General features: G+C 46.2%; 1 protein-coding gene across 1 annotated transcript in view; it reads left to right on the forward strand.

Moving 5' to 3' along the window:
* Window positions 1–26011, forward strand: part of PLEKHB2 (pleckstrin homology domain containing B2) — a 29532-nt gene extending 3521 nt beyond the window's left edge. Inside the window, exons 2-8 of the mRNA XM_080916761.1 lie at window positions 8773–8817; window positions 10104–10256; window positions 10998–11100; window positions 12357–12396; window positions 15682–15771; window positions 18978–19083; window positions 23600–26011. Coding sequence (XP_080772887.1) covers window positions 8781–8817; window positions 10104–10256; window positions 10998–11100; window positions 12357–12396; window positions 15682–15771; window positions 18978–19083; window positions 23600–23736 — 666 coding nt within the window. The 5' untranslated portion in view covers window positions 8773–8780 and the 3' untranslated portion in view covers window positions 23737–26011. The remainder of the gene's footprint in view (window positions 1–8772; window positions 8818–10103; window positions 10257–10997; window positions 11101–12356; window positions 12397–15681; window positions 15772–18977; window positions 19084–23599) is intronic.
* The last annotated feature ends 530 nt before the right edge of the window (window positions 26012–26541 follow it).

The raw sequence follows: 26541 nt of genomic DNA on the forward strand, positions 1-26541 counted from the left end.
CACCATGTGGTTGCTGGGAATTGAACTCAGGACCTCTGGAAGAGCAGTCTTAACCACTGAGCTATCTCTCCAGCTCTGAGGCTTTTTCTCAATGGAGTTTCCTCTTCCCGTGTAATTCTAAGCTTGTGTCAAGTTGGCGAAATAAAACAAAAACAGGAGGAACACCAAAGCCAAAAGGCCGACCTAGATGAAATCCGTCTACTTTACTTTCTGATAATTCTCTTTGCTTTAAAATTGGAAGGGGGGATTTTAGTGACCACGTTATAGCAACTGAAAGTCAGGAAGCATGGTTCTGGTCATATATCTTAAATTTTCAGAAAGACTAATATTTCTAAGTAGAGACTTTGGAACCAAAAGGCCTGTGTTCAAATCCTGGCTCAGTTGGTCACCTTGGGTAATTTACTTGAGATTCTAAGCCTTGGGTTTTTTTTTTTTTTTTTAATGTTATTATCTATAAAATTAAAATATACCATCAACTTGACAAGGTTTTGGAAAACTGGCTGAAATAACATAACAAGTGTTTTTGGAGAGGGGACTTGCTGCATGTCCCCACTGCAATTGATCCCCTCGGCCTGTGACCTGGAATAAACCCTTCCTTCAGTAAATGGCTTTTATCCGTTATTCTGTCAGAGCAGTTGGGAAAACCACTAATACACTCACTGTGGGGGTGGGAAGAGTACCCAGGGTATATGGATGAGTCTGGAGAACAGAAATATTTCAGGGGGGGGGCTTGGCATGCTGAGTCCCATGAGCTTCTCCATAGTTTATCCCTGTGAGTCACTATGATTTGTCACTGTATGTCATATTACAGGATCCAAACATAAGCCAGGACTCACCAGGAGCCTGCAGTTAAGAGACTTTGAAATGGTAGAGAGACTTAGCTTTTAGAGAGCCTTTGGATATTTTAAGACCCTTTGGACTTTTAAGTGCTGACTTTTTTAGTGACTCTCAGACTTTTAAAAGTTGAGATGTTTTAATATTCGCTATGGGTATTAATATGAGACCTTGAGGACAAACAAGAAAGTTTATTAATAATATAATAATTATTAAATATATTATAATAAATATAATACATTTGGATGTCAAGTCAACAAGGGGCCAGTTGTGATGGTAGGTTTTTTTTTTGTTTGTGGCTTTTTGTTTTTTGTTTTTGTTTACTTGACACAAATTAGAAGAGAAACCTCAATTGAGAAAGCGTCTCTGCCAGATTTGCTGTAAGTAATCTGAAGGTCATTGTCTTGATGAATGATTGGTGTGGGTTGTGCTACCCCTGGGCAGGTGGTCCTGGCCTGTGTAAGAAAGCAGGCTGAGCCAGCTGCGAGGACTCCTGCCCCTACCCATGTTGTCTCTGCTCTGCCTTGAGTTCCTGTGAGAAGTCAGGAGAGGCCATTGGTAAAGGGGCAACTTCAGTTGCAGGAGGAGCCCAGGAGTTGAAGGGGTGATGGAGAGAAACCGAGGCTTGGCATCATGGGGTATTGTCCCAGTCCAGGAGGAAACACCCCCTTCCTTTGATGATGGCCTATGATGAGGAACTGTGAGGGAAATAACCCTTTCTTCTCCAAGTCGTTTTGATCACAGTGATAGAAATCTAAGTCAGCTTAGGTTTAAATCTCAGCTAAGAAGGTAATTTGGATGCGGCAGTGGGAAACCTAGCTCTTGCCTCAAAGCTTATGGTTTGTTCTTAGACAAATACGAGTGACCACCATGGTCCCAGAACACGGATTCACTATTTCTGGATGACAAGTTCCAGTTGAACACACAGAACAAACAAAGTCTTAGGTCAGGGCACAGTGGTGCAACACAGTCTTTCGGCTTACCAGTGTGTGGAGGAAAGCGGGGATCTAGCTGTCTGCTAAGTCAAAACAATTCGAAAGTTTACATTTTTTTTTGAAAGAATGTTAGGCCAGATGCACAAGTGGGCAGCGAACGGGAGCTAAAGATTGCTCAAGGTAATTTGTTTCTGGATCTGTAACATTCCAACTCTCCACAGTAAGGGAGTTTTAATTAGTACACCAGCCTTGTGGAATCTTTCTCTTAATTCTGTGGGTGTTGTGTTTTCCTTCTGGGAATGGTAGGTCACCATCGAATGTTCATGTTTATTGAAATGTGTGTACATATATTAAAAAGCCCAACATAACTTCAGGCCTTAGAGTAAAAAACACCAGTTTCTTGCCCCAACTTATTCTTCTATTACTAAGGTCAATCATTTTTACCTTTTTGATATAGTGTTTGCTACGGTATTTACATATATATATATATATGATAATGTTTATGTTGATGTGGATGTGTGGTTTCCTTACTGAGATTGTGTTCCTGTGCTTTGGGGACTGACCCCAGGATGTGGAAAGAGCTCTGAATTTGAGTCATACTCCCCAGTGATCTTGTGCTCCTCGGGAAATCAGTGTTTAGTCCGCTCCCTGCGGTCTAGAACCGCCCCCTCCCCTCGTCTCTGTGCACTGCATCCTCTCAGGTCTGATGGGTGTCCCCTTGCTCTCTGCTCCAGGTTGGAGAGATCTGTTTGACACACTAAGTTTGTTCTCATTCTGATCAAATATCCCCTGTAGAGACTGGTAGCCAACCGGGACCCCCCAAGACCAGGTTCTCAGCACAAAGGAGATTTATTTGCCCCAGAGGGACTGAGGGTAGGAAACGAGACAGAAACAAGAGATAGAGAATGGGGGAGAACCTGAAGGGAACAGAGGGGAGAGGGCAGGGACACTTGTCATGAGATGGGACGAAGGACTGGATAGAGGGGAAGCTGATGCAGCATGTAGGAAAATGACAGTTTATAAAGGTAAAAGGAGAAACCCCGTGATAGGATGAGGCGTTTGACCTTAATTGGGCATGTTAATTAGGTGGGTCTTTGATTGCTGGACTTGAATGCTTTCATAGCTAACCCTTGGAAGTCAGTTCAGCCTCAGGAGGAGGAAGTGGACCAATAAGGGAATAGACTTTGCGGGGCTAGCTTTAGGAATATAACTTAACAGTTTTTAGGAGGGCAGAGGGGATGGGGGAGAAGGGCAAGGCCTGCCACATTGGAACTGGTTAGAGTCCCTTCCTCTGTGTTAGATTATGGAAGCAGGGTCCTTGGAAGGCACACATGTCCAAGTGTCCTATTTCCTTGGGTAAGAGTGGGTAAAGCTTTTGCCTTTTAGGGCCTGATGTGAGGTTTAGATTTATTTATTCTTACACTTACTTACCTTTATTTTACACGTAGGAGTGTTTTGTGTGCTATACCCTACATGCGTTCTGAAGCCAGAAGAGGGTGTCGGATCCTGTGACTGGATGTGTGTGAGCACCCATGTGGGTGCTGAGGGTTGACCCTGCGCTCTGCTCTTAACTGCTGAGCCATTTCTCCTGCCCCGAGGTTCAGATTTAAGAGAAGGCTAGGATGGGAGCTCAGCCCGGCAGTTCTGATCAAGGTCTGCATCATTGGCGCATCATTGGTTGAGCCCTGTCCTGCAGGGTGGTCTGACCAGCGGGAAAATTCCATTTCTTCAGAAGCTTTGTGGTCAGGCGTGGAGTTCAGGCTGTGAACAGGGAGCCAGGCAGTCTGTAACTGTTTACTAAGGACTGGTGGTGTGTACATTGCTTTCTCTGGGGTGGAGGGCCTGGTCTGTGCCACATGCTGCTTTTGGCATGGTGGCCAGAGGTCAGGGCAGGGTGCTGTTGATAGAAACCTGGAAACAGTGATTGTGTGTAGTGTTACCTGGGGCACTGCCCGGGAGACCGGAAGACAAAATGCCGTTTACTTCCTTATTCTACGCTGAGTCACATGGCCTCACACCCCAGCTTCACTGTCTCTGGAATATGCCCTGCCGCTGACTGCCCTCTCTGACCCTGGTGGAGAGCTGGAAAGTGTCCCAGGGTCCTCCCATTGACAGGGCTTCTTCTGACCTTTCTGTAGACACTAAGTAAGAGCCTGCCTGACAAGCCCTGGCACAGTCCTTAGCTTGTGAATGCAAGGGTCAGATCTCCAGGGCTGTTTCCTTAGCAACTCAAGTTCAAGTTGCCTTCAAGCCTGCTCCTAGCTTTTTCAGTTCCAGGCCTCCCAAGCCCTCCATCAGAAGTCTGGTCTTTTTGGTTGTGAGCCGAGCCTTTTGTCTTAACATGCAAACCTAACCTCGTAAGTAGTAAATTCAACATGCATCCCTTTCTGTTTTCATCTGAGAGGCCTACAGGCAGGTCTGTGGGGGTTTTTATTGTCTTGCTTATGGTTGTTACGGAGGACCAGGCTCACCGTGTGGAGCCCTGGGTCAGGTGAGAAAGCAGGCAGCACAGGCAGGAGAAGCAAGTCAGTAAGTAGCATGCGCGTGTGGCTTCTGCTTCAGTTCCTGCCTCCAGGTTCCTGCCTCCAGGTTCCTGCCTCCAGGTTCCTGCCTCCAGGTTCCTGCCTCCAGGTTCCTGCCTCCAGGTTCCTGCCTCGGCTTCCTTCAGCGGACTGTGACCCGGAGATATAAGCCAAATAAGCCGCTTCCTCACCAAGTTGCTTTTGCTCAGTGTTTTTATCACAGCAGCAGAAAGCAAACTAAGATGCATTTTCTAGTGGTGTTGCAGTCTAAATTTATGCCCAAGCACTGGCCCGTCTTCACGGGGTGGGCCTTCGCTGGGGATTACAGTCCTCTGTCACTGTGCCCTATGGTGCTGGGAATCGAGCCTGGGTCCTCTGCCGGAGCAGCATATGCTCCTAACTGCTGAGCCATCTCTCCAGCCCCAATCCAGAGAGTGTGTGTTCAACTGTGTGTGCCACAGTGTGTGTGGACACCTGTGTGTGCAACAGTGTGTGTGCCATAGTGTGTGTACACCTGTGTGTGCAACAGTGTGTGTGCCATAGTGTGTGTACACCTGTGTGTGCCACAGAGTGAGTTACAATGTGTGTGTTTGTGTGTGTACACCTGTGTGTGCCACAGTGTGTGTGTGTGCCACAGTGTGTGTACACCTGTGTGTGCCACAGTGTGTGTTTGTACACCTGTGTGTGCCACAGTGTGTGTTTATACACCTGTGTGTGCCACAGTGTGTGTGTGTGTACACCTGTGTGTGCCACAGTGTGTGTGTGTGTGTGTACACCTGTGTGTGCCACAGAGTGTGTGTGTATACCTGTGTGTGTCACAGAGTGTGTGTGTATGTACACCTGTGTGTGCCACAGAGTTGTGTGTGTGTGTACACCTGTGTATGCCAAAGTGTGTGTGTGTGTGTGTGTGTACACCTGTGTGTGCCACAGTGTGTGTGTGCCACAGTGTGTGTTTGTACACCTGTGTGTGCCACAGAGTGTGTGTGTGTGTGTGTGTGTGTGTACGGAGGTCAGAAGATGACTCGTGAGAGTTGATTCTTCCCTTCCATCATACAGGTTGTGGGCCTCGAACTCAGATCTTCAGGCTTGGCGGTCAGTGTCTTTAACCACAATGTCACCTGCTGGGCTCCAGCTTTGTATTTTTAACAGCAAGACCTCTTGACCATAGCCAGCTCATTCACACGAGGTCCTTTTAGAGGACACTGACATTAAAGATGCATCTGGGCACTGAGGGATAAGTGGGAATTTTCTGCCTTCAACTGAAGATTGACAGGATGTTCCCAGATCATGCTGCTTGATTCATTTGGAGGATTGGTGTTCAGGAAGGTTCTACAGCGAAGTCTTTTTCCCCCTATTTATTTTTCAATTTTGTTTGTTTTTTGTATGCACTTGTGGTGTGTATGTTGCATGTGTGTGGGCATATATTTCTGCAGATGCATGCATGTGACATAGGGCATCTTCTTGACGTCTTCAGCTTCTGCACTGAGGCTGGCTCTCTTACCTGAAGCAGAGCTTGCCAGCTTGACTAGTCTAGCTCCTCAGCTTGCTCTAGAGATCCTATTTGCACCTCCCTTGCTGGGATCACTGTGAGCCACCATGCCCAAACGGTATTTATATGGTTGTTAGGAATCCAAATTCTGGTCCTTACGCTTACATGGCGAACCCTGCTGGGCCCTCTCCCTAGCCAGGGATCCCAGTTTCCTTTTTCTGTAAAGCCTTTGATGCAACGTATGTATCAGGCATATTCCTGTGTCTTTAGATGTGTGAGCTTCTGTCTAACTCCTTCTTGAATCTGGAGTCTACTCAGTGAGCGGTTCTTTAGCGTGAACACATACCCAGAAGGTAGACGAAACACACGTTCATCTTTGGCTCTAGTTGTGGGTCAGGTTCTACCCCACTGCCAGGCATGGTCACTGGGAAGGCGGAGCACGCCACCTCCAGGTGCTGGACCTCATTCAATGTAGTTTAAAATACAGACCCCTGGGTTTGCTTAGGAGAAAGCCCCGGATTAGAGTGATGTATTAACTTCTTTTCTTGCTGCTGTGGACCAAATGCCTGCTAAGAAGCAGCTTAAGGGAGGAAGGGCTTATTTTGGCTTCCAGTTTGGGCAGTACAGCCCATCGTGACGGCAAGGCTGAGCATTGTATCTGTAGTCAGGAAGCAGATGGGTAAATGAGGGTGTCCTACTCACTTTCTTACTCATTCTGCGACCCCAGCCTGTGGGATGGTGCTGCCCACATGTCGGGTGGGCTGTCCCGTTTTAGTTAATCTAATCCGCAAATTCTCTCAGACATGCCCAGAGGTCTTCAGCCCCGTGATTCTAGATCCATCAAGCTGATCGACCATCAGGATTAACCACATCACAGATGGGTTTCAGGATTAGCCCAGTTGGTAAACGCAGCTGTCTGCAGGGTCAGCTGTCTTTGAGCTCCCCCCACCCCCACCCCCATCACAAGATGGCAGCCAGGGTTATGCCTCTGTTTACAATCTCTGGTGAAGAAGATGGAGGCTGGTTTTCTGGATTCAGTTTGTGATTGTGTGCCTCCATATAGAAAGAGAGGCGAACAGATCCAATAACAGCCCCCCACTCCCATCCGTCTGTCTTCTGGGTCCCAACATGAAGTTTAGGTTTAAGTAGAGGTCCAGACAGCATAGCTTGATCCTGGTCAAGGAGTGGTCTCATCCAGCACTGACCAGTCTTCTGCAGGGTGGTCTGACAAGCTGTCAGAGCATGGGGGTTCTCTTTCCAGAATAGTTCCCCTTCTGACTGCAGCAGGCTTCAGCCCTTCCCGTCCACAGTGAGATTCCCGGGAAAGATCTCAATTCCTCATGGTTCCTTGTTTCACAGTCTGATAGCCAAAGGGAGGGACTTGGTGTGTTTTTGGAATCTTTATCCTGCCAGACCTCCTACACTGCAACACTTCCCCCTGGCTAGGCCGTGCAGTTTGCCAGGCTAATGGGTAAAACTGTTAAAGCCACATTTGAACTTTGTCCTCTGAGTTGAAAAGAGACCGGTTATCTCCTTTAATTTTTATATCAAATTTAATTTTTAATTTTCAGATTGATTGATTGATGATTTATCGATGATTGGTGTGATATGCACACACATGCCCTGACATGTATGCCAATGTCAGGACAACCTGAGGGAGTCGGTTTTCTCTTTCCACCCTCTGGGTCTCAGAGATGATACTCTTGACTTCAGACTCTGCCGCGGGCCTCTTTACCTACTGAGCCATCTTCTTGACCCAAAATGGCTAACTTATGAGTTTATTCATATCTGTTTTATGGTTCTGTGAGTGAGTGTGTGTGTGTGTGTGTGTGTGTGTGTGTGTGTGTGAGTGTGTGTGTGTGTGTGTGTGTGTATGTGTGTGAGTGTGTGTGTCTGTGTCTGTGTGTCTCTGTGTGTGTGTCTGTGTGTGTGTGTATGTGTGTGAGTGTGTGTGTCTGTGTCTGTGTGTCTCTCTGTGTTTGTCTGTGTGTGTGTGTGTGTGTGAGTGTGTGTGTCTGTGTCTGTCTGTCTCTCTGTGTGTGTGTGTCTGTGTGTGTGTGTGACATCATTGCTGCCATCATTGCTGTTTGTAATGGTTTTCCTCATTTGTCAATAGTCTTTTGACACCCCCATCCCCATACAGAAGTTCTTTATTTTTAGAGTTATTATTACTGCAGAGGGACACACTGTGCTGCTATAGTGCACATAGTGGGTCAGAGGATAACTCCTGGGAGTCACTTTTCCTCTTGCATGTGGGTCCTAGGAATTAAACTCACGTCATCTGGCTTACTGGCAGGTGCCTTTACCCGTTAAGCAACCTCACTGGCCCAAGGTGGTCTTTAGTTTTTATTTTCATTTTATCTGTATGGGTGTTTTGTCTGTGTGCATTTTAACTGTACCATGTGCATGCAGTGCCTATGGAGGCGAGAAGAGGGGCTCAGATCCCCTGAAACTGGAATTCCAGATGGTTACAAACTGTCATGTAGGTGCTAGGAACAACACCGGCGTCCTCTGGGAGAGCAGGGAGTGCTGAACATCTCTCTAGTCTATTTTTATGGAATTAACTCTATCATTGCTTTTCTTGAAGACTCAAGGCTTTCTGCCCTGAACCAGCTACTTATCTGATACCAGCGAGGAATGGCCAGACATGTTAGTCTGTGGAACATATCAGAGTTAGGCTGAGGCAGCTGGACTCCAGGTCTCTAGGACACTTGGGTGTGTCGTGAGAAGCCTCAAGTCCTTAGCAGAGCCGAGTGTCAGTATTCCTGGAGCTGTCCCAATGACTGCTGGCACTCAGGAGGTGGGAGGAGGGGTGGGTTGTATAGACCCATGGAGGTGGCATTTGATAAATGTCAACTAGTATGAGGTCACAAGTCTTTGGGTTGTTCCCCAGTTCACACAGGAGAGGAGTTGTGGGGGGGATGAAACGAACCAGACAAACTGTTCTATTCCTGACTCTTGATCCTGAACCTGTCTGCTCTCTGTCCTGCAGCTGAAGAGATGGCGTTCGTGAAGAGTGGATGGTTACTTCGACAGAGTGAGTAGAAACACCCGAGAACCCTAAAACAGATCACATTTGCAAACACTCACGTCTGCTTAATGTCCTTACCATGCTTCTCCTCTGGGAATCTTTAGAGCTCTGTGGTGGTCCTCTGGAAAACACGGAGCTGATAGGAGCCAGGAAGGAAGGAGGGCCCTGCTCTGATCCCCTTCTCCTGTGCTTTATTATTAACAGTTGACCTGAGGTGGCTATGTGGGAAATGACCTGTTCTGTCTGGGACCCAAGAATAAGGCCACCTGCCTTGCGTGCACAACCTTAGCAAATCTTTTTTTTTTTTTTAAGTAGGGGCTGAGGGAGAGAGAGGGAGAGAGAGAGGGAGAGGGAAAAGGGAGAAGAGGAGAGGAGAGGAGGCCAGCCATGACTACGTGGAGAGAGAGTGGGGAAGGGAATGGGGAGAGGAGGGACAAAGGGGGTAAGAGCAAGAAAGCACGAGGGGCTTAGCAAATCTAGTCTCCAGAAGAAACTCGGTTCTAGGGCTGGAGGTCCAGTCTCCTAGACATGGCTACTGTGAAGCGGCTGTTGGTTTCCTAGGCTACCACTCACATAATGTGCGGGTAAGCAGGAGGAGCCAGCTGCTTCTTCCTCACCTGGAGCTGTGCTGTGCTCCCTAGGTCTGTGGGTAGAACTAGCCTAGAATAATACTGGCCTTACCTTGTGTCTCACAGGGTAGCCCCAGACCCTGAGGGCTACCTTCTCTTGAGTTTTGTGCTTCCAACCTCCTGGATAGGGGTGATGGGAAGCCTTGCTCAGACCCGAGAACAAGTCCTTTCCCAGGCTTCTTCTGGTTTTCTCCTTAGGCATTGCCATGGTCTTGGAAGGTGAGATTTTTTTTTTTAAAGTTGTTATTGTCACTATCATTTTTACGTCTCTTTTTCCCATCTGTGATGGAATGTTGCAAGGCCCGGTCTTGTGTGGACCTTGTGCAGGTATCCACAGCTGGGTAGCTCACGAGTACAGTGGCTGTATTGTATCCAAAGGACAGGCCTCTTCTCCACTCTTTGGTTTTTACATGTGTTCCTCCCCCTCTTTCTCGATGCTCCCTTAAAGGGGTACATTCTTCACTGGCAGCCTTCCAGTGCCCTCAGTGTTAAAGTGGGAGTGGCCAGGCTACGTCTGTTCCCCTCACCCACCCACCCACCCACCAGCTTGGTGGATTGCTTTGCTGATTCTGTGCTGGTGGGTGGTGGATGGTTTCTTCTGCTCCCACAGGGGACAGCCTTTGTCTTTCTTACCCGAAGCCAACCCTTTCTATTTGCTCCCAGGCACCATTCTGAAACGCTGGAAGAAGAATTGGTTCGACCTGTGGTCAGACGGTCACCTGATCTACTATGATGACCAGACTCGGCAGAGCATAGAGGATAAAGTCCATATGCCCGTGGATTGCATCAACATCCGCACGGGGCATGAGTGTCGAGGTAAGCTGTGCCCAGGACTGCCACCCTACCTTCCTTAATGTGTCTGCTTCCACTGTAAAACTGGACTCTGTCCAGGCAGGGCTGCCATAGTGGGGCTTGGGCATTCATATCCTAAATGTTATGACGAACCCCCCCCCCCCCACACACACACACACATTGGAGTTGGGCCCAGCCTGCATCATTTTATCTGGGGAGAAGAAACCAGATTGCTAGCAGCCCTAAGAAAGCTGGGACCTCCTCTTAGGTCAAGCTGATTTTCTGATTTAGATGCTGTGTATGTGTGATAGTCTTGGAACTAGGATGCAGTGGATGCTGGGACCAGCCATCCTATCTTACACTCATTTTACAGGGGGCAAATGGCATCTTCCTTTGCAGCCTTGTGGTTGATTCCCTTTCACTTCTGAGTTAGGCCTCAGGCTGTTTCCCAAGCAGTGATTTCACTCCTCTGGGTTGTTAGGTCTAAGAATGCAGAAGGAAGGAAAACAAAACAAAACCGGACAAAAAGCCAAGCTAAGGGCTGGAGAGATGGCTCAGCATTTAAGAGCACTGACTGCTCTTCCGGAGGTCCTGAGTTCAAATCCCAGAAACTACACGGTGGCTCACACCATCTGTAATGGGATCTGATGCCCTCTTCTGGTGTGTCTGAAAACAGTAACAGTGTACTCATATATGTAAAATAAATAAATCTTTTTACAAAAGCGAAGCTAAGGATTAGTTCTCCGTTCTGCTTGTTTCTCCCAGACATCCAGCCTCCAGATGGGAAGCCCAGAGACTGTCTGCTGCAGATCGTCTGCCGGGACGGGAAGACCATCAGTCTCTGTGCAGAGAGCACAGACGACTGCCTGTGAGTGCCGGTCTTATTATGTGTTTAATTGGCAGAGCGCTTTCTGCTTTAATTTTTCTCTATTAAGAAGGAAGCAGAGTGGGAGGAGAGTCTCCCTCCAGGCTGAGGCTCTGGGAAAAGTGCAACAGGGGCTTTTCTTGCATCTGTGTGTTTGTGTGTATATGTGTGCGTGTGCGCGTGCATATATGCAGGTGCCTTCAGAGGCCAGTAGCCAGTATCAAAATCCCCTGGCAGTGGAGTTACAGATGGTGACAGTCTAACTGATATGTGTCTGGTCATCGAATTCTTGTCCTCTGATAGAGCACTCTTTAATCTCTGCCCCATCATGACTCTTACATGGGGTAACCTGGTAGAGATCTGATTTCCCTCCAGACCAATGGAGAAGCCACTGAGTGTCAGACTAATTTGCTCCTTTTAGAAAATCGAACTGCATTGCCATTTAGCAATTTAAGCCAACACAAACCAGACGCCGACTTTGCTCCAGGCATTTATCTAACTGCTTTAAAGATGCTGCTTAATTCTTACCACGTCTGACAATGTGGGTATTGCTCCAGGTACCAGAAATCAGGACGAAGATAGGTTAAGTAACTGGAAGTTTAGTGACTCCAAAAGTTCACTTTTATTACTTTGTTCTAGCTCCCCAACGTGGAAGAAGATGATTCCTAAAAACCGTCCTCCGACATGCTGTGGTACACAAAATAATGACTTCAAATCCAAACTGAAACACACACACACACACACACACACACACACATACACTGTAATAAAAGTAGTGAAGGAAAAAGGAAGACTAAGGTCTGAAAATGGGCAGAAAACGTAAAGTCTGGCTGTTTATTCTCTTAATCAGAAACACAACTGAAATATGATGTCAGAAAGATAGCACACCAAGGTATTTTATATTATTTGTGACTAATGTGAAGGGTGTATTTTCCCTATTTTTTTTCTTAGCCTGTTTATCCTTTGTGTAGAGGAAAGCTACTGATTTGTTTGAGTTAATTTTACATCCAGCTACTTTGCTAAAGTTTCCAGGTTTAGGAGTTCTCTGGTGGAATCTGGGGGGGGGGGGTCACTTAAGTATACTATCATATCACCTCTAAAGAGTAATATTTTGACTTCTTCCTTTCCAATTTGCACCCCTTTGACCTCATTTTGTTGTCTAATTGTTCTGGCTAGGTCTTCAATTACTATATTGTCTTAATTTAAGAATTGTGGGAATGTTGGATTACTTCAAATACCCTCTTTTTCACTTTCTCCAGGGCATGGAAGTTTACACTGCAGGACTCCAGGACAAACACAGTAAGTTGCCCATGGTTGTTCTAGACTTGTTTGTATATTCTGGGTCTGTGTAGCAAACTGGAGAACAGGAGGCAGGGAGAGGGAAATGGAAGAGGGGGTTCTCCTGTCCACACAGATTTCTGAGCAGAGCAGGGTAGGGTGCCTCTTTTTGACAGTGATCATGCCAGACATGGTACGAAGCGCCTATTGTGGTCTGATGAAACAGCCCCTGTTGCTGAAGCACTTGGTTCCCAGCCGCTGGAGTAGTTTAGGAAAGTTACAGAACCTTTAGGTGGAGCCTCACTGGAAGACAGGGTGTCACCAGGGGTCACTGAGGATTGGTCTTGAGCCTGACTTGACTCTTTTTTTTTTTGTTATGGTAAAGCATCAATATCTCTAAGTTCATTGACGTTACTGTCAACCCTTACAGCAAGGTTCTCAAGATGGGATGAAAGGAGAAAATCCAGCTTCCTAAATGTAGTGTTTACTGTGTTATTTAATCATTATATGTTGCACCCAATACAGGCTTAACAGTTAATTAATTTTTATTGGATATTTTATTTATTTACATTTCGAATATTATCCCCTTTTCTAGTTTCCCTCCCCCCAGAAATCTCCTATTCCATCCTCCCTCCCCCTACTTCTGAGGGTGCTCTACCTCCCACCTACCCATTCTTGCCTCCCTGCCCTGGCATTCCCCTACACTGGAGTTTCGAGCCTTCTCAGGACCAATGCCTCTCCTCCTATTGCTCTCCAACAAGGCTATCCTCTGCTACCTATGTGGTTGGGGCCATGGGTCCTGCCATGTGTACTCTTTGGTTGGTGGTTTAGTCCCTGGGAACTCTAGAGGGTCTGGACAAGGCTGCCCATTTTCTCCCTACCTATCCAATATAGTAATTGAAGACCTAGCCAGAACAATTAGACAACAAAATGAGGTCAAAGGGATGCAAATTGGAAAGGAAGAAGTCAAAATATTACTCTTTAGAGATATGATATGATAGTATATTTAAGTGATTCCCCCCCCCCCAGATTCCACCAGAGAACTCCTAAACCTGATAACTTTAGCAAAGTAGCTGGATATAAAATTAACTCAAACAAATCAGTAGCTTTCCTCTACACAAAGGATAAACAGGCTAAGAAAAAAAAAAAAAACAAAACAAAACAAAACAGGGAAACTACACCCTTCACATTAGTCACAAATAATATAAAATACCTTGGTGTGACTCTAAGCAAGCAAGTGAAGGATCTGTGTGACAAGAACTTTAAGTCTCTAAAGAAACAAAATCAAAGAAGATCTTAGAAGATGGAAAGATCTCCCATGCTCATGGATTGGCAGGATTAATATAGTAAAAATGGCCATCTTGCCAAAAGCAATCTACAGATTCAATGCAATCCCCATCAAAATTTCAACTCAACTCTTCGGAGAGTTGGAAAGAGTGATTTTCAAATTCATTTGGAATAACCAAAAGCACAGGATAGCGAATACTGTTCTCAACAATTAACAGAACTGCTGGGGGAATCACCATCCCTGACCTCAAGCTGTATTACAGAGCAACTGTGATGAAAACTGTATGGTATTGGTACAGAGACAGGCATGTGGATCAATGGAATAGAACCGAAGATCCAGAAATGAGCCCTTACACCTATGACTACTTGACCTTTGACAAAGGAGCTAAAACCATCCAGTGGGAAAAAAAAAGACAGCATTATCAACAAATGGTGCTGGTCCAACTGGCGATCAATATGTAGAAGAATGCAAATCAATCCATTCTTACTGCCCTGTACAAAGCTCAAGTCCAAGTGGATCAAGGACCTCCACATAAAACTAGTTACAGTCAAACTAATAGAAGAGAAAGTGGGGAAGAGCCTCGAACACATAGGCACAGGGGAATTTTTCCTGAACAGGACACCAATGGCTTATGCTCTAAGATCAGCAATTGACAAATGGGGCCTCATAAAATTACAAAGCTTCTATGAGGCAAAGGACACTGTCAATAGGACAAAATGGCAACCAACAGACTGGGACAAGATCTTTACCAGTTCTGCCTTGATGTTTATTCAGTCCTGGATGCAGTGTGACCAGCTTCCTTCTGCTCCTTTTGCCTCCTCCACCTGCTACCACGCCGTCCCTGCCATGATGTCCCTCTAAAATTGTAAGCCAGAACAAACTTTCTCTTCTGAGTCTCTCCTATCAGGTTATTTTGTCAGAGTTGTGAGAAAGTAACTGAGAACACCCTCCTGAGCCAGGCGTGACAGTTCCAGTGAATCCTGGTGGTGTCTACCTTCTTCCAGGGTTCCGGCCCCTTGAATTCTGCTCTATTTTGAAGCAAAAGTTCAAAGGGTACCATGGTGCCCGCTTTATCAGTGAGATCCTAGCCTCCAGGCATGGTGGCTTTAATCCCAGCAGTCGGGAGGGAAAGGTGAATCTCTCTGTGAGTCCAAAGCTAGCCTGGTCTACAAAGCAAGAACAGGACAGCTAAAGCTGTTATACAGAGAAACCGTGTCTGGAAAAACCAACCAACCAACCACCCAACCAAAGAAACAAAACAAATAAAACCCCCAAACAAATAAACAAAAAGATCTCAGTCTCAAAAATACTAAGACCTTCTTGCCCTTGTCAGTGCCCCAAATACTAATTCTGACCTCAGGAGATAGAGAAACCATAAATCTAATTGTATCCCTGGCCGTGCCTCCTCGTGCCCAAGACCTTTGTGGTCAGCATTTTCATTCTTAGGTGGGGTTCTAGTTTCTCCAATATGTTTATAGAAAACAAAATAGAAAAGTAGATAAGGTTTACAGAGGAATTTGTACAGGTGGGAAATAAAATCAAAAGCTCAGTGTCTGAGGCTTTTGTTGGCCAGAGATACTTTTCCTCAGAGCTCAGTCCACATGCCTTTCCTTGACCAAAAGCCCTTGCCCTGGAAATTGTCTATGATCCATGAAGTTAGCAAAATTCCAGTGCAATTCTGCATGTGGAGTTTTTAAAAAGAATTATAAATTTTTCTTTTTCACTGAGGCTTAGGTTTTGAACTACAGAAGAACATGTTCCTAATGCACTTCTGATTATGACCAGATGGACTGATAAGGGTGGTAACGCTTGGCCTAAAAGGCACTGGCGTCAGTGGGGGCACTTTCCTGGGCCAGAAGTGCTCTGCTTTGGCTTCCGGCTGAGCTAGGACTGATGCTGAACTCAGGGGGTGTTTTAGTAGGCTGGAGGCTGCCCCTGGACCAGCAGGAGAAGCCCTCCATGATCTTTCCTTTGCTGAGTAAATGTGCTGTTGGTCCTAGCTCTCTTGTCTCACACAGGCTTACGTTGGCTCAACAATCCTGTCTGAAGAGACTGCAGTGGTCGCATCGCCACCTCCCTACGCAGCCTACGCTACGCCCACTCCTGAGGTAAGTTCTGAGCAGAGAGCATACAAATGAGGGAAGCCCGGGCTCTCTGCTGCTTTTCTATTTCTGTTGGTCTCTTTTCTTCTGCTTTTGGTTATAGTTTTGATCTTAATGTTGAGTCAGTCTCCGGGAAGTTAGGAAGACACTGTAAAGCTTCCCCTTTTGTCACAGAGCATTCCTCTTTGCTTGGGTGAAGCGAAGCAACTCTTGGAGCTGGTGGTGTGGCTTAGCTGATGGAGCATTTGCCTAGGAAGCTGGAGGTTTTGGTCCCCAGCAATGCATAAACCATGGATGGCCACACACATCTGGACCGTCAGTGTTTGGGATGGAGGAGCAGGGCATACATAGGAGGCCATCTTGATCTAGAGAGTCTATCTCAAAATAAACAAAAAACCTAATATGTGTGTGTGTGTGTGTGTGTGTGTGTGTGTGTGTGTGTGTGTGTAATGCTTACATTTACAATGCATAGGTAGAGGTCAGAGGACAACATGGGAGTTGGTTCTCTCCTTCCATTCTCGTGAGTCGTGCAGATTAAACCCGGGTCATCAGGCTTGGCCCTAAGCACCTTTATCCTGTGAGCCATCTGGCCAGCCCCGGATCCGTTTATCTGTGTTAACTGCAGAACCTTGCAAGGTTTTTGACCAAAGCTGCCATAAGCCGATGCATCGCGTTTAGAGAGAAGTCTCGTTTGCTGCCCCGAGCTTCGTGGACTATTCTGTTTGTCTCTTTGCTTTTATTTTTGGATTTCTTTTGATTTTTTTTTTGTTGTTGTTGTTGTGATTGTTTGTTTTGTCAGCATTTTACAGTTTTCAGCATAATAATTTCATACATTTTAATTAAATTTATAAGTATTTCATTATTTTCAAGTGGTCCTATATAACCGTCTATTTTTAAAAGATAGACTTTATTTTGTGTGAATGAGTGTTTTGCCTGCAGGTATTTTTGAGCGCCACGTGCATGCAGTGCCCACCGAAGCCAGATGAGGGCGTCAGATCCCCTGCACTGGAGTTAAGGGCAGCTGTGGGCTGCCCTGTGGGTGCTATAAACTTCAATTTACCAAACTCTGGGATTACACTTGTGCCCTGGCTACTTCCAGAATTTGTGTTCTTTGTATATTAATATATAATCTGCATTATACTGATTTTTTCCTATAATTTTATTTTGGGTAGAGTTTTTATTTATTTTAATTTAAGTATGTTTATTTCATAATTGCTAACTGAAAGATTTTTATAATAATTACTTTAAAATCCTTTCCGAAGGGCCAGGTGTGACGGCGCACACTTTTAATCCCAGCAGTCGGGAGGCAGAATCAGGCAGATCTCCAAGAGTTTGAGGACAGCCAATGCTACACAGAGAAAGCTTGTTTCCCCCAAAAATCCTTTTCCGAGCTGAGTGTGGTGGTGCACACCTTTAAACTTAGTACTCAGAAGGCAGAAGCATGTGGATCTTTGTGAATTTGTGGTCACCCTTGCCTACATAGCGAGTTCTAGACCAACTAGTAGATTGTCTAAGAAAAAAATCTTTTCAGATACCGTCTTACTGTTGGGGGTGTTGGGGGAGGAGCACAGAAGCATGTGCATGTGCCTAGTGTCGTTTTCTGGCCCCTGAATGCATGCATGGGCACGTATGTCTTCTACACGTGTACATTGACACCCACACCCATACACTGCACAAAGACCACCCATCTATATACCAAAGCCCAATACGCATGTCCTTTCTAGGCAATTCTAGCACCTTTCACCTCCAGGTGCTGGGTTGGAACCTAACCCTTCTTCCTTGTCTAGCAAGCTCCGCCTACTGAGCTGCACCCCTGTATTTATGAGGTCTCACCGAGGGCGTTATTCTGTGTCCTTTAGTTTGAGATCTTGGCTGTTTGTGCTAAAAGTGATCTTGGTCAGAACCTTGACATTTTAAACATGGTGAGACTTGGATCTTGCCAGCCGGAAGTCCAGATTCTCAGCCTGCAGCCAGGGCCTGGTTCCAGCTAGGGAGTTTAGGTTTTCTCTGAGTCGTCTCTCAGAGCACGTTGCTGGGAAGAGAGGACTCTGGGTTACTGCTCAGCTTCTCCACTGACAGCGAACCCACTCCCCATTGGCTTTAGTGGTTCCTAGGGGGTGAGAAGGACAGATTACTTCTGCTCAGCAGTGATGGACTCTGTGGCTCACTTTGTGGTCTGCTGCATGGCTGAGTGGGTGCCTTGTTGTCTGGTGGGGATGAAATCGCCTGTTCTGCGAGCAGGCGTCCTTTTGTGGCTGTACTCCAAGGGAGCAGGGAAGGCTTGCTGTAGCTGTTGTAGTTGAGGCTGTTGTAGCACATGCTGGTTAGGGCTCTGACCTTTGGTGACAGGAATAGGGTGTTCCTGCAGTTGGCTCTCAGTGTCTGCACAGAGTAGAGGAATCACTGGCTCTTTGGGCAGAGGGCGCACACCTTTCCTGCCTCCCGCTCTGTCTGTACTCAGTAGGATTTCTGAGTCATCGGAATTTCCATTATTCAATCTAGGATATGCTACAGCACACCTGTGGAGGTCAGAGGACACCCATTTATGCATGCATGTATGTATATATGCACATATGCATGCATGCATATATACACACATGTATACACATATGATGCATGTATATATGTACACACATGTGCATGCACGCATATATACACACATGTATACATATATGATGCATGCATGTATGTATACACATGTGCATGCATGATGCATATATACATACATGTATACATATATGATGCATGTATGTATATGTACACACATGTGCATGCATGCATATATACACACATGTATACATATATGATGCATGCATGTATGTATACACATGTGCATGCATGATGCATATATACATACATGTATACATATATGATGCATGTATGTATGTATACACGCACATGTGCATGCATGCATGTATGCGTGCATGTATATATGCATGTATCATCACATCAGTTCTCATCTCTCCTGTCCTCCTCCAGTCCCTCCCATGTGTGTCACCCCTCTCATCCCAATGCACCCCTGCTTACTTAAGCATGTTCATTTCATCATTGCTAACAGAGGACAATTTTTAGGACTCAACTCATCCCTTCCACCACCTGAGTTTCAGGGAACAAAGCATCATCAGGCTAGGTGGCAAGTGCCCTACCCACTGAGCCGTCTCACCAGCCCCTCCCTCAAAATCGTTTTTCTCATGGGACTCTCTCCTTTCCAGGTCTATGGCTATGGTCCATACAGTGGCGCATATCCAGCAGGGACTCAAGTTGTCTATGCCGCCAACGGGCAGGCGTATGCGGTGCCGTACCAGTACCCGTATGCAGGTAAATCACACTGGCTGCCACACCCGTCTCTGCATTCGGTGGGGGCAAGGAGGAGCCTTCCTTTTCAGTTTGAGGTTAAATGAGCTGTACTTTCTCATTGAAGACCTCAAATCATTTTGTCACTCTGATTTTTTTTTTGCATATTTTCTTCAGTCTTTTGGGTTTTTATATACCTTTCTAGTGCTAAAGTAATTGGTATTTAAAACGATTACATTTTTATTGATTTTGTGTGCCTGTGTTGCACAGATGTGTGTGGGTGTGTGTGTGTAACAGCTCATGATGTAAGGTCAGAGGACAGTGGAAGGGAATCTGTTGTCTCCTAACACTGTGTGAGTCCCAGAGATTGTACTTGGGTTGTCAGATTGGCAGCAACTGTCTGTGCCCCTCAGAATCATCTCTCCTGCCCGGGTTTTGATTACTTAAAGGTTTTAGTAATCTTTATTTAAAACATGATCAAGTACACCTTCGTCGCTGACATTTTCTGTATGTCATTCAATTTAAACATTTTTTTAAAGATTTATTCTTCAGTTTGGGTATGTATCTGCAGGTGTGTGCACAGAGGTACAAGTGCTTGTCAGGGCCAGAGAGGGCATCGGGGTTCTAGGAGGACAGTGCGGAGAGCCATGTGGACTGTGGAGGAGCAGCCCGAGAGGTTTCAGTGGGAACAGTGTCAGCGACCGGTCTTGAGACCGTTGCCTGCTCTCAGTTTGAGTTGTGAACTCACCACTGTCCCTAGTTCTTGTTGTCACGTCTTCCTGCTGCGATGGGTCTGACTCTAATTCCTCTGGATCCTTCTCTGAGTGTCTGCCATGGTGTTTTATCCGGTAACGCAGACAGCACTCGGAAGTAGATAAGCGGTACTCTGTTTCGTTAGGAACAACAAGGTGACCTTATCCACTTATCACACGGATCACTACGGGACATCAGGCAGAGCTGACAGTTTTGTTCATCAAAGGTGCAGAGATGTGTTCGGTGAGATCGTTCATCCGATAAAGGCACTTTCCATGTGTGCTCAATAAATAAATAAATAAATACATACATACATACATACATACATACATACATACATACATAAATTTAAAGTTGTCTTAAGGTGACAGGGTTGCAGATGGGCATCTGTAGAGCGTGCCAGCCAAAACTTCTTAAGCCTGCAAGAAACTCTCTTGCCGTTTCCATGGTTTCTCGTGAGAAGAGTTCTCTCCCAGGCTCCCCCTCTCTCATTTTAAAAATTAAATTATTTGTACACGTGTGGATAATGTACACATGGCCGAGAAGGCCTGAGGTTTCGAATCCCCCAGAGTTGGAGTCACAGGCAGTTGTAAACCGATCAACCTTGAATCCTGGGGACAGGACTCGGGTCCTTTACGAGAGCCGGCGTGCACTCCAGCACATGGGCCTCTCTCCAGGTCCATCCTCTCTGTGCTGACACCCGAAGTTGTCTCTACAGAGCTCTAGCTTCTTTCTGCCCGGCACAATGAGACACTTCTACCTTGTTGGTAACACTTGCCCATTATGCTTCATGGTGACTCATGACAAGTCAGAGTCAGGGACTGGTGAGCCTTCCTTTGCTGACAATTTCATCTGCTTCCTCCTCTCATTAATCCTGGGCTTCCTTAATGTCTCCCCCAGCAGATCTCTCCCTATTACATGCTCGGAGCCTCTCTCGCTAATGGTCCAGCCCGGTGTGCTTTACTGGGACTGTGTTATTCAAGTACAGCTGTTAGGTCAGGTGGAGGGGCAGACGGAGGAGGAAGTAGAGGCAGAGGCAGGATCAGGGAAAGAAACGGGCGAGGAGGCAGAGGTGGGGTGGAGGAGGCACAGGCTGGCTGGCTGTGGCACTGTGGGAGGAAGTGTATCTCAGCAACCTCCAGGTGACAGCACAGGCAGGCACATTTGTCGCTGTGTAAGACACATTTTAGCAGTTTGGAAAGAGATGCTCTTTGGGGTTTCTTGGAACTCACATAATTCCTTCCGCACAAAACCCCCAGGGATCTGACATTCTTGATAGTAGATTAAGGATGTGAAGTTGGTATCTCTTAGCACCAAGTGTACGCACACAGGATTCTTTGCACCCTTTGACTACACCTTTGATGTTGGAACATTTGAAGCTCCCAGATGTCCTCAGTGGGTTTCTCCTTTAGTGTGTATCTGCTGAAGAAGTGACTGTGTGTGTTTTGAGCTGCGAGTGTGGGGAGGAAGGCGTATCTAGCTCACACTGTGAGTGAGAAGTTTTGGCATGACTGCAGTCTAAAAGTCTGACCCCACACCACCAAGTTAAATCCTCAAGAGTGACCTTATCCTCAGAACTTCACTAGTGTGTGTGACTTAGTTCCCATGAAGAAGGGTTTGTGTAACCAGTCAGGATGGGAAGAGATTCTACCAAACACTATGTGAATGGAGTACATAGTGAAACTCATTGTTTTGTATACTAACCTAAAGATAACGTTAACAAGCTTGATGTGGCATTGCTCGCCTTTAATCCCAGCACTTCAGAGTCAGAGGCATGTGGATCCATGGGTCAACAAACAAAACAACAACAACAAGAACAACAACCCAACCAACCAAATGCAAAATGTCCAAGACACCCATTTTAAGGACCATTTTTTTTTCCTCATGATGTATTTTTCTTCTGGTGACATCCTCAGATGCTTGTCACAACTGAAGGGGATTTGGGTATACTTCTCCTCACGCTGTACTTCACAGGAAGCAAACTTCAGATGTCGAGACACCAGTGTGACCGTCATAAGCCCCCAAGTGCTAAGATGGCAGGTGTGGGCCACCATGCTTGCCTGCTGCTGATCCATCATCTCCAAGCAGGCTTTCCCTGTTTCTCTCACATTCTTCCCATTTCTCTGTCATCTCAGCAAGCGTGGCATAGAGGGCTGCCAGGGAAACCTCTGTAGCTTTCTCTGTGCTCTGAACTTTGCAGTGTTATGGGGTTTGGCCCAGGTAAGCAGAGGATTCTGACCTCTTCGTGAGTTCTTAGAGATCGGTGTTTGTAAGGTCCCGGGTCCTCTAGCTGTCTCCCTTCCTCTCTGTTCCAGAAACTTGGCCTTCCCTGCAGTCCTCTCCAGAGTAAGATAATCAGCCTGTGGTGTAGCCGTGCCGTGCTAATCCCGTGGAGCTGGAGTAAAGATCATTGTCAAAATTCTTTAGTCATATTACATAAACCTTATTTGTATTTTTGCCAGACAAGGCTATCTCCTTGAAGCGGGGCTTGAGAAAATAGCATCAAACATAGGAGACAATGGGATTTATATAGCTCAAAAAACCGACATGACTAGTGGGTATTCAAGAGTTGGGGGATTTCCAGAGGAATTTTGCTGACATAGGAAGTTGGCTGAGTATTTCAAAATTATTTGGCAGCACATCTTAACAGGGTGGAGGTGAGAGAACAGCATGTGGAATATGTCCAATTCCAGAAAATGGGTCAAGACCTGCTCAAATCCAAGTTTTATAGAACGCAGGAATGAACTTAAAGGTTTGACCTTGTAACAAGATGGCTTTTAACTTTAAGATGGAGTCAGGCAAGCCCCTCAGCAGCTCTTCCAAACAGTTGAGTGCTTTCCTCCCTTGGCAGATATGGGTCCATTTTCTTCTTATTGGTGTGTCTCCGGAATAGTAGCTGAGAACTCCCAGCCTTATCTGCAAGTAGGAAGGGGGTGGGGACGGGCAGGAGAGGCAGAGCGCTAACTGGGAATGGCATGGGCTTTTGAAATCTTAAATCCCACCCCCTGTGACATATCTCCTCCAATAAGGTCAAACCTTCTAATTCTTCCCAAACAGTTCAACCACCTGGGGACCAAGTATTTAGACATGTGAACCAATGGGGGCTTTCTCATCCGAACCACCACACTCCTCTAATAAAGTTCTGAAGGATGACTAAATTCCTCTCTGCAAGCTTGTATCATCCTCTTGTCTTTTAGACAGGCTCTCAGTAGGTATCCCTGGCTGGCCTGAAACTCACTGTGTAGACCAGGCTGGCCTCGAACTCACAGAGATCCCCCTCTTATCATTTCCCACTTGCTGGGGATTAAAGGTGTGCACCACCATGCCGGGCCTTATGTACATTAAAAAAAAAAAAAAACTATTTAACACGTGTTGAGTGTTTGGCTGTATGTGTGTGTGCTGAGTGCATGCTTGGCACTTGCATAGATCAGAAGAGGGCACTGGATCCCCTGAAGTTATAGTTACTGATGCTTGTGAGGTAACATGTGGGTGCCTGAACCTCTCTGCAAGAGCAACAAGAGTAAGCCATGTCTCCAGCCCCCGTGTATTGTTACTTATAAATTGCAATAGTGTCTTCCTTAGTGTGTATGGCAGGCCTTGGAAAGGGTTGTGTTGAGTTCACTGGATCTACCTATTAACTTTTCTGAAAAACCTTGGAAGTCAACTAGTGAATAAGCTGGGTCACATGGAGATTAGACACAGTGTCAGTGTTAAGGGCGCCATCTTCTCGGTGAATGCCGGACTTCCAAATTCCAACCTAAAAGATCTCTTTTCTCTTCTTTTCTAGGAGTTTATGGACAGCAGCCTGCCAACCAAGTCATCATCCGTGAGCGGTACCGGGACAATGACAGTGATCTGGCTCTGGGCATGCTTGCCGGGGCAGCCACAGGCATGGCCCTGGGCTCTCTGTTCTGGGTCTTCTAGAGCCCTCGGCATTTTCTGTGCATAGCTTCTGTTAGTCCTGTGTGCAGTAATTTGATTTGCAGGGCATTTCTGTTTGTGACAAGTGTCTTTCATAATAATTTAAGTAGTTATTTTGAAGATGGTAATCTAATAATCGTGACTGACCTGCATGGTACCACAAAGAAAGTCTGAGGTATGCTGTGAGCGAGAGCCTAAGTCCTTCTGGGTACCAGCTTGCACCAAGTCTTTCTTAGGGACTCTTGGCTGGCTTTACATAAACACACCCATTTAAAAGGGCATTTTCTGTTCAGTGAGGCTCAGTATTGAATTGAGGGATGGCTTTCCTTGCTATGCCAATAATAATAATAATGCTGATGGAAGAGAATGTGTGTGAGTGTGGTGAGGAGAGTCACAGATTTAACAGTGAAATCTCACTCCAGACCCCATGTTACGCAAGGAGCTATGGGCTGGCGGCTCCTGTAGGGCTGTGGTGTGACGACCCCTTGGAGCTCCCTAGGTACTGGTGGGATCGGGATCGGCTGCTCAGGATGCAGAGGGCCTCCCTCCCTTTAACAACTGTGCTCCAGGAATCTGCCCGGTTTTATTTTCTTGTTATTCTTTTGTTTGCTTTCCCCGGGGATGATTGGAAACAGTCTCAAGTTAGGAATTGATTTGAGCCTCAGAATCTGAGCCTTTTTCCCTGTAAGCCCTGCTGAATGAAGAGGTGAGTGTCAGTGGGCGGAGCTACCCTGGGAGCTGCTCAGTGTCTGCTTTTGGCGTGTTGATTGCCAGCTTAGTCTGCAGAGAGCCTATAGAGATTATTTTTCTACTTGTAAAGAAAGTATGATGAGGGGAACTGGGGAGAGCCTTAGTTAGAATGTTCCTGCCTCAGGCCTTCTGGGACCCAAGCTGCACGGGGATCCTCTTTAACTCCTGGCGAGGCCCTTCCTTAGCAGGTATGGAGGCCCCGTGGCTGTCCAGAGAGACTCAGGTTTTGAGTGAGAAATGGGATTGGATAGAGCGACTCAGGGATTTGTTGTAATCCCTCATGTTAGTGGGGATCCAGCCTTGTTCTCAGTCCTGACCTGCTCACGACAGAAGAGCTTGAACCATTTCTAGTCCCCGGACATGTGTCACTCTGGGAAGCTCATAATCTGGCTTTCTGACAAAAATGTGTATTTCCGATATTGGAGAATACATGTCGCACATATTTAAAATTTCTGTCCTTTCTTGTTTTAAAGCTCCCAACTCCAGCTTTGCGACTGCCATGTTTTAGTTTCCAACAGTACCCTGACACAAAGGTGTTAAGGCACAGTGAACACCCCCCCCCCCACTTTGCATAGTGCTGTTTCTCCAGAGTGCTTTCAGGAAGCACACGTTCCAGCTGTCCCCAGCCCAACGCATTTGTGCTGCCATATCGTTGGGCAGGTCTTTAAGTCAGTTCAAGTCTTCAACAGACCTCCTGTGAGACAGTTGCTAAGTAGATGAGGTGGTGCCCATGGTGTTTTTCCTCATGACTCCTTGGGGACCTGGTGACACAGCCCGTTTCCAGCTGACGTTTGTTTCTCTGTCATCTCTGATGGATGGGGTATGTGACAACGTTGTACGGGTCACTTTAATAAGTGTGATGCTGATTTTAACACCCTGAGCTGTAAGACTACCGTCTGCTCACAGCGTCACCGTTAGTAAAGCTCCGTGTCCGGGGATTTTAATTTTGAAGTTAGTTACTGGGATTTCTAAAGCCACAGAGCATGGTAAAACACAATTATCTCCTACTGTCCCATGGGTGTGCTCCTGGGGCTAGGTGTACCAGGCAGCCAGAATTGAGCCCCTGTGAGATTCATGGGTTGGAGGGAACGACTCGTCCGTCGTTGATGAACACTTAGATAATGAGGCAGGGCTGGAAGAGGCCAGCTGTGACACTGTGCGTGGCTGATTCCATTGCTCTCTTAGCTCTTTGAGTTAGGAACTTTTCATATAAAAGAGGAAAGCCTGAAGCTTCCTCGGATCATCCCTTGCCAAGAAGGCTCGTCTTAGGTCATTAGTGCCCACAGAAGCCTTCTGGAGTGTAGCAAGTTCCTATGTTTGAGACAGAATGGTTCAGATTTTCTTTCTACGTCTGTCATCTTTGATCCTATGTAACCTCTCATTTTGCCTTCCAGTCTATGTAGAGAAGGCAGACAGTCCTTGTGATTCATTCTGTGACTCTGTTGCATCTACAGAGCCCATTTTCTCCCTGTATGTGCATACGGTATGTTTATAAGTGAACTTGTTAAGATATTAAATGATCATTAACCTTAAACCGTGTCTCACTGTGACTTCTGTTGCATCTTTAAAATTATTTTGAGTTGGCTGGAGAGAGTGTTAAGTGCCTGCCATAAAAGCATAAGACTCTGAGATCAGATCTCTGCATCCATATGAGAGGTGGATATGGCTACAGACATCTGTAATCATAGAACTTGGAGCCTGGGGAAAGGCCAGCCTCCAGAGTGCTAGTCTTCTAGCCAATCAGTAAGCTCTGGATCCATTGAGAAACTGTCTCTAATGATAAGGTGGAGGGTGATAGAGGAAGAGACCTGACATAAGGCTCTGGTCTTCACGAAAGTGCACATGCTCTTTCGCATAAATCACCTTGAACTGACCACGGTGGTGCCTACCTCTAATCCCAGCACTATGGAGGTGGAAGCAAGGAAGTTATAAATTTGAAGTCAGTTTGGGACACATAGGGAGGAAAAAAAAATAGGAACACATTGTTAACTTTTTCTATCGTCAACAGTAAGAATTCCACTTACTCAGGACTTTAGGTGCTAGAGGTGTACTGTCACC

This window comes from Micromys minutus, assembly GCF_963924665.1.
Source record: "Micromys minutus genome assembly, chromosome: 5".
Classification (NCBI taxonomy): Eukaryota; Metazoa; Chordata; class Mammalia; order Rodentia; family Muridae; genus Micromys; species Micromys minutus.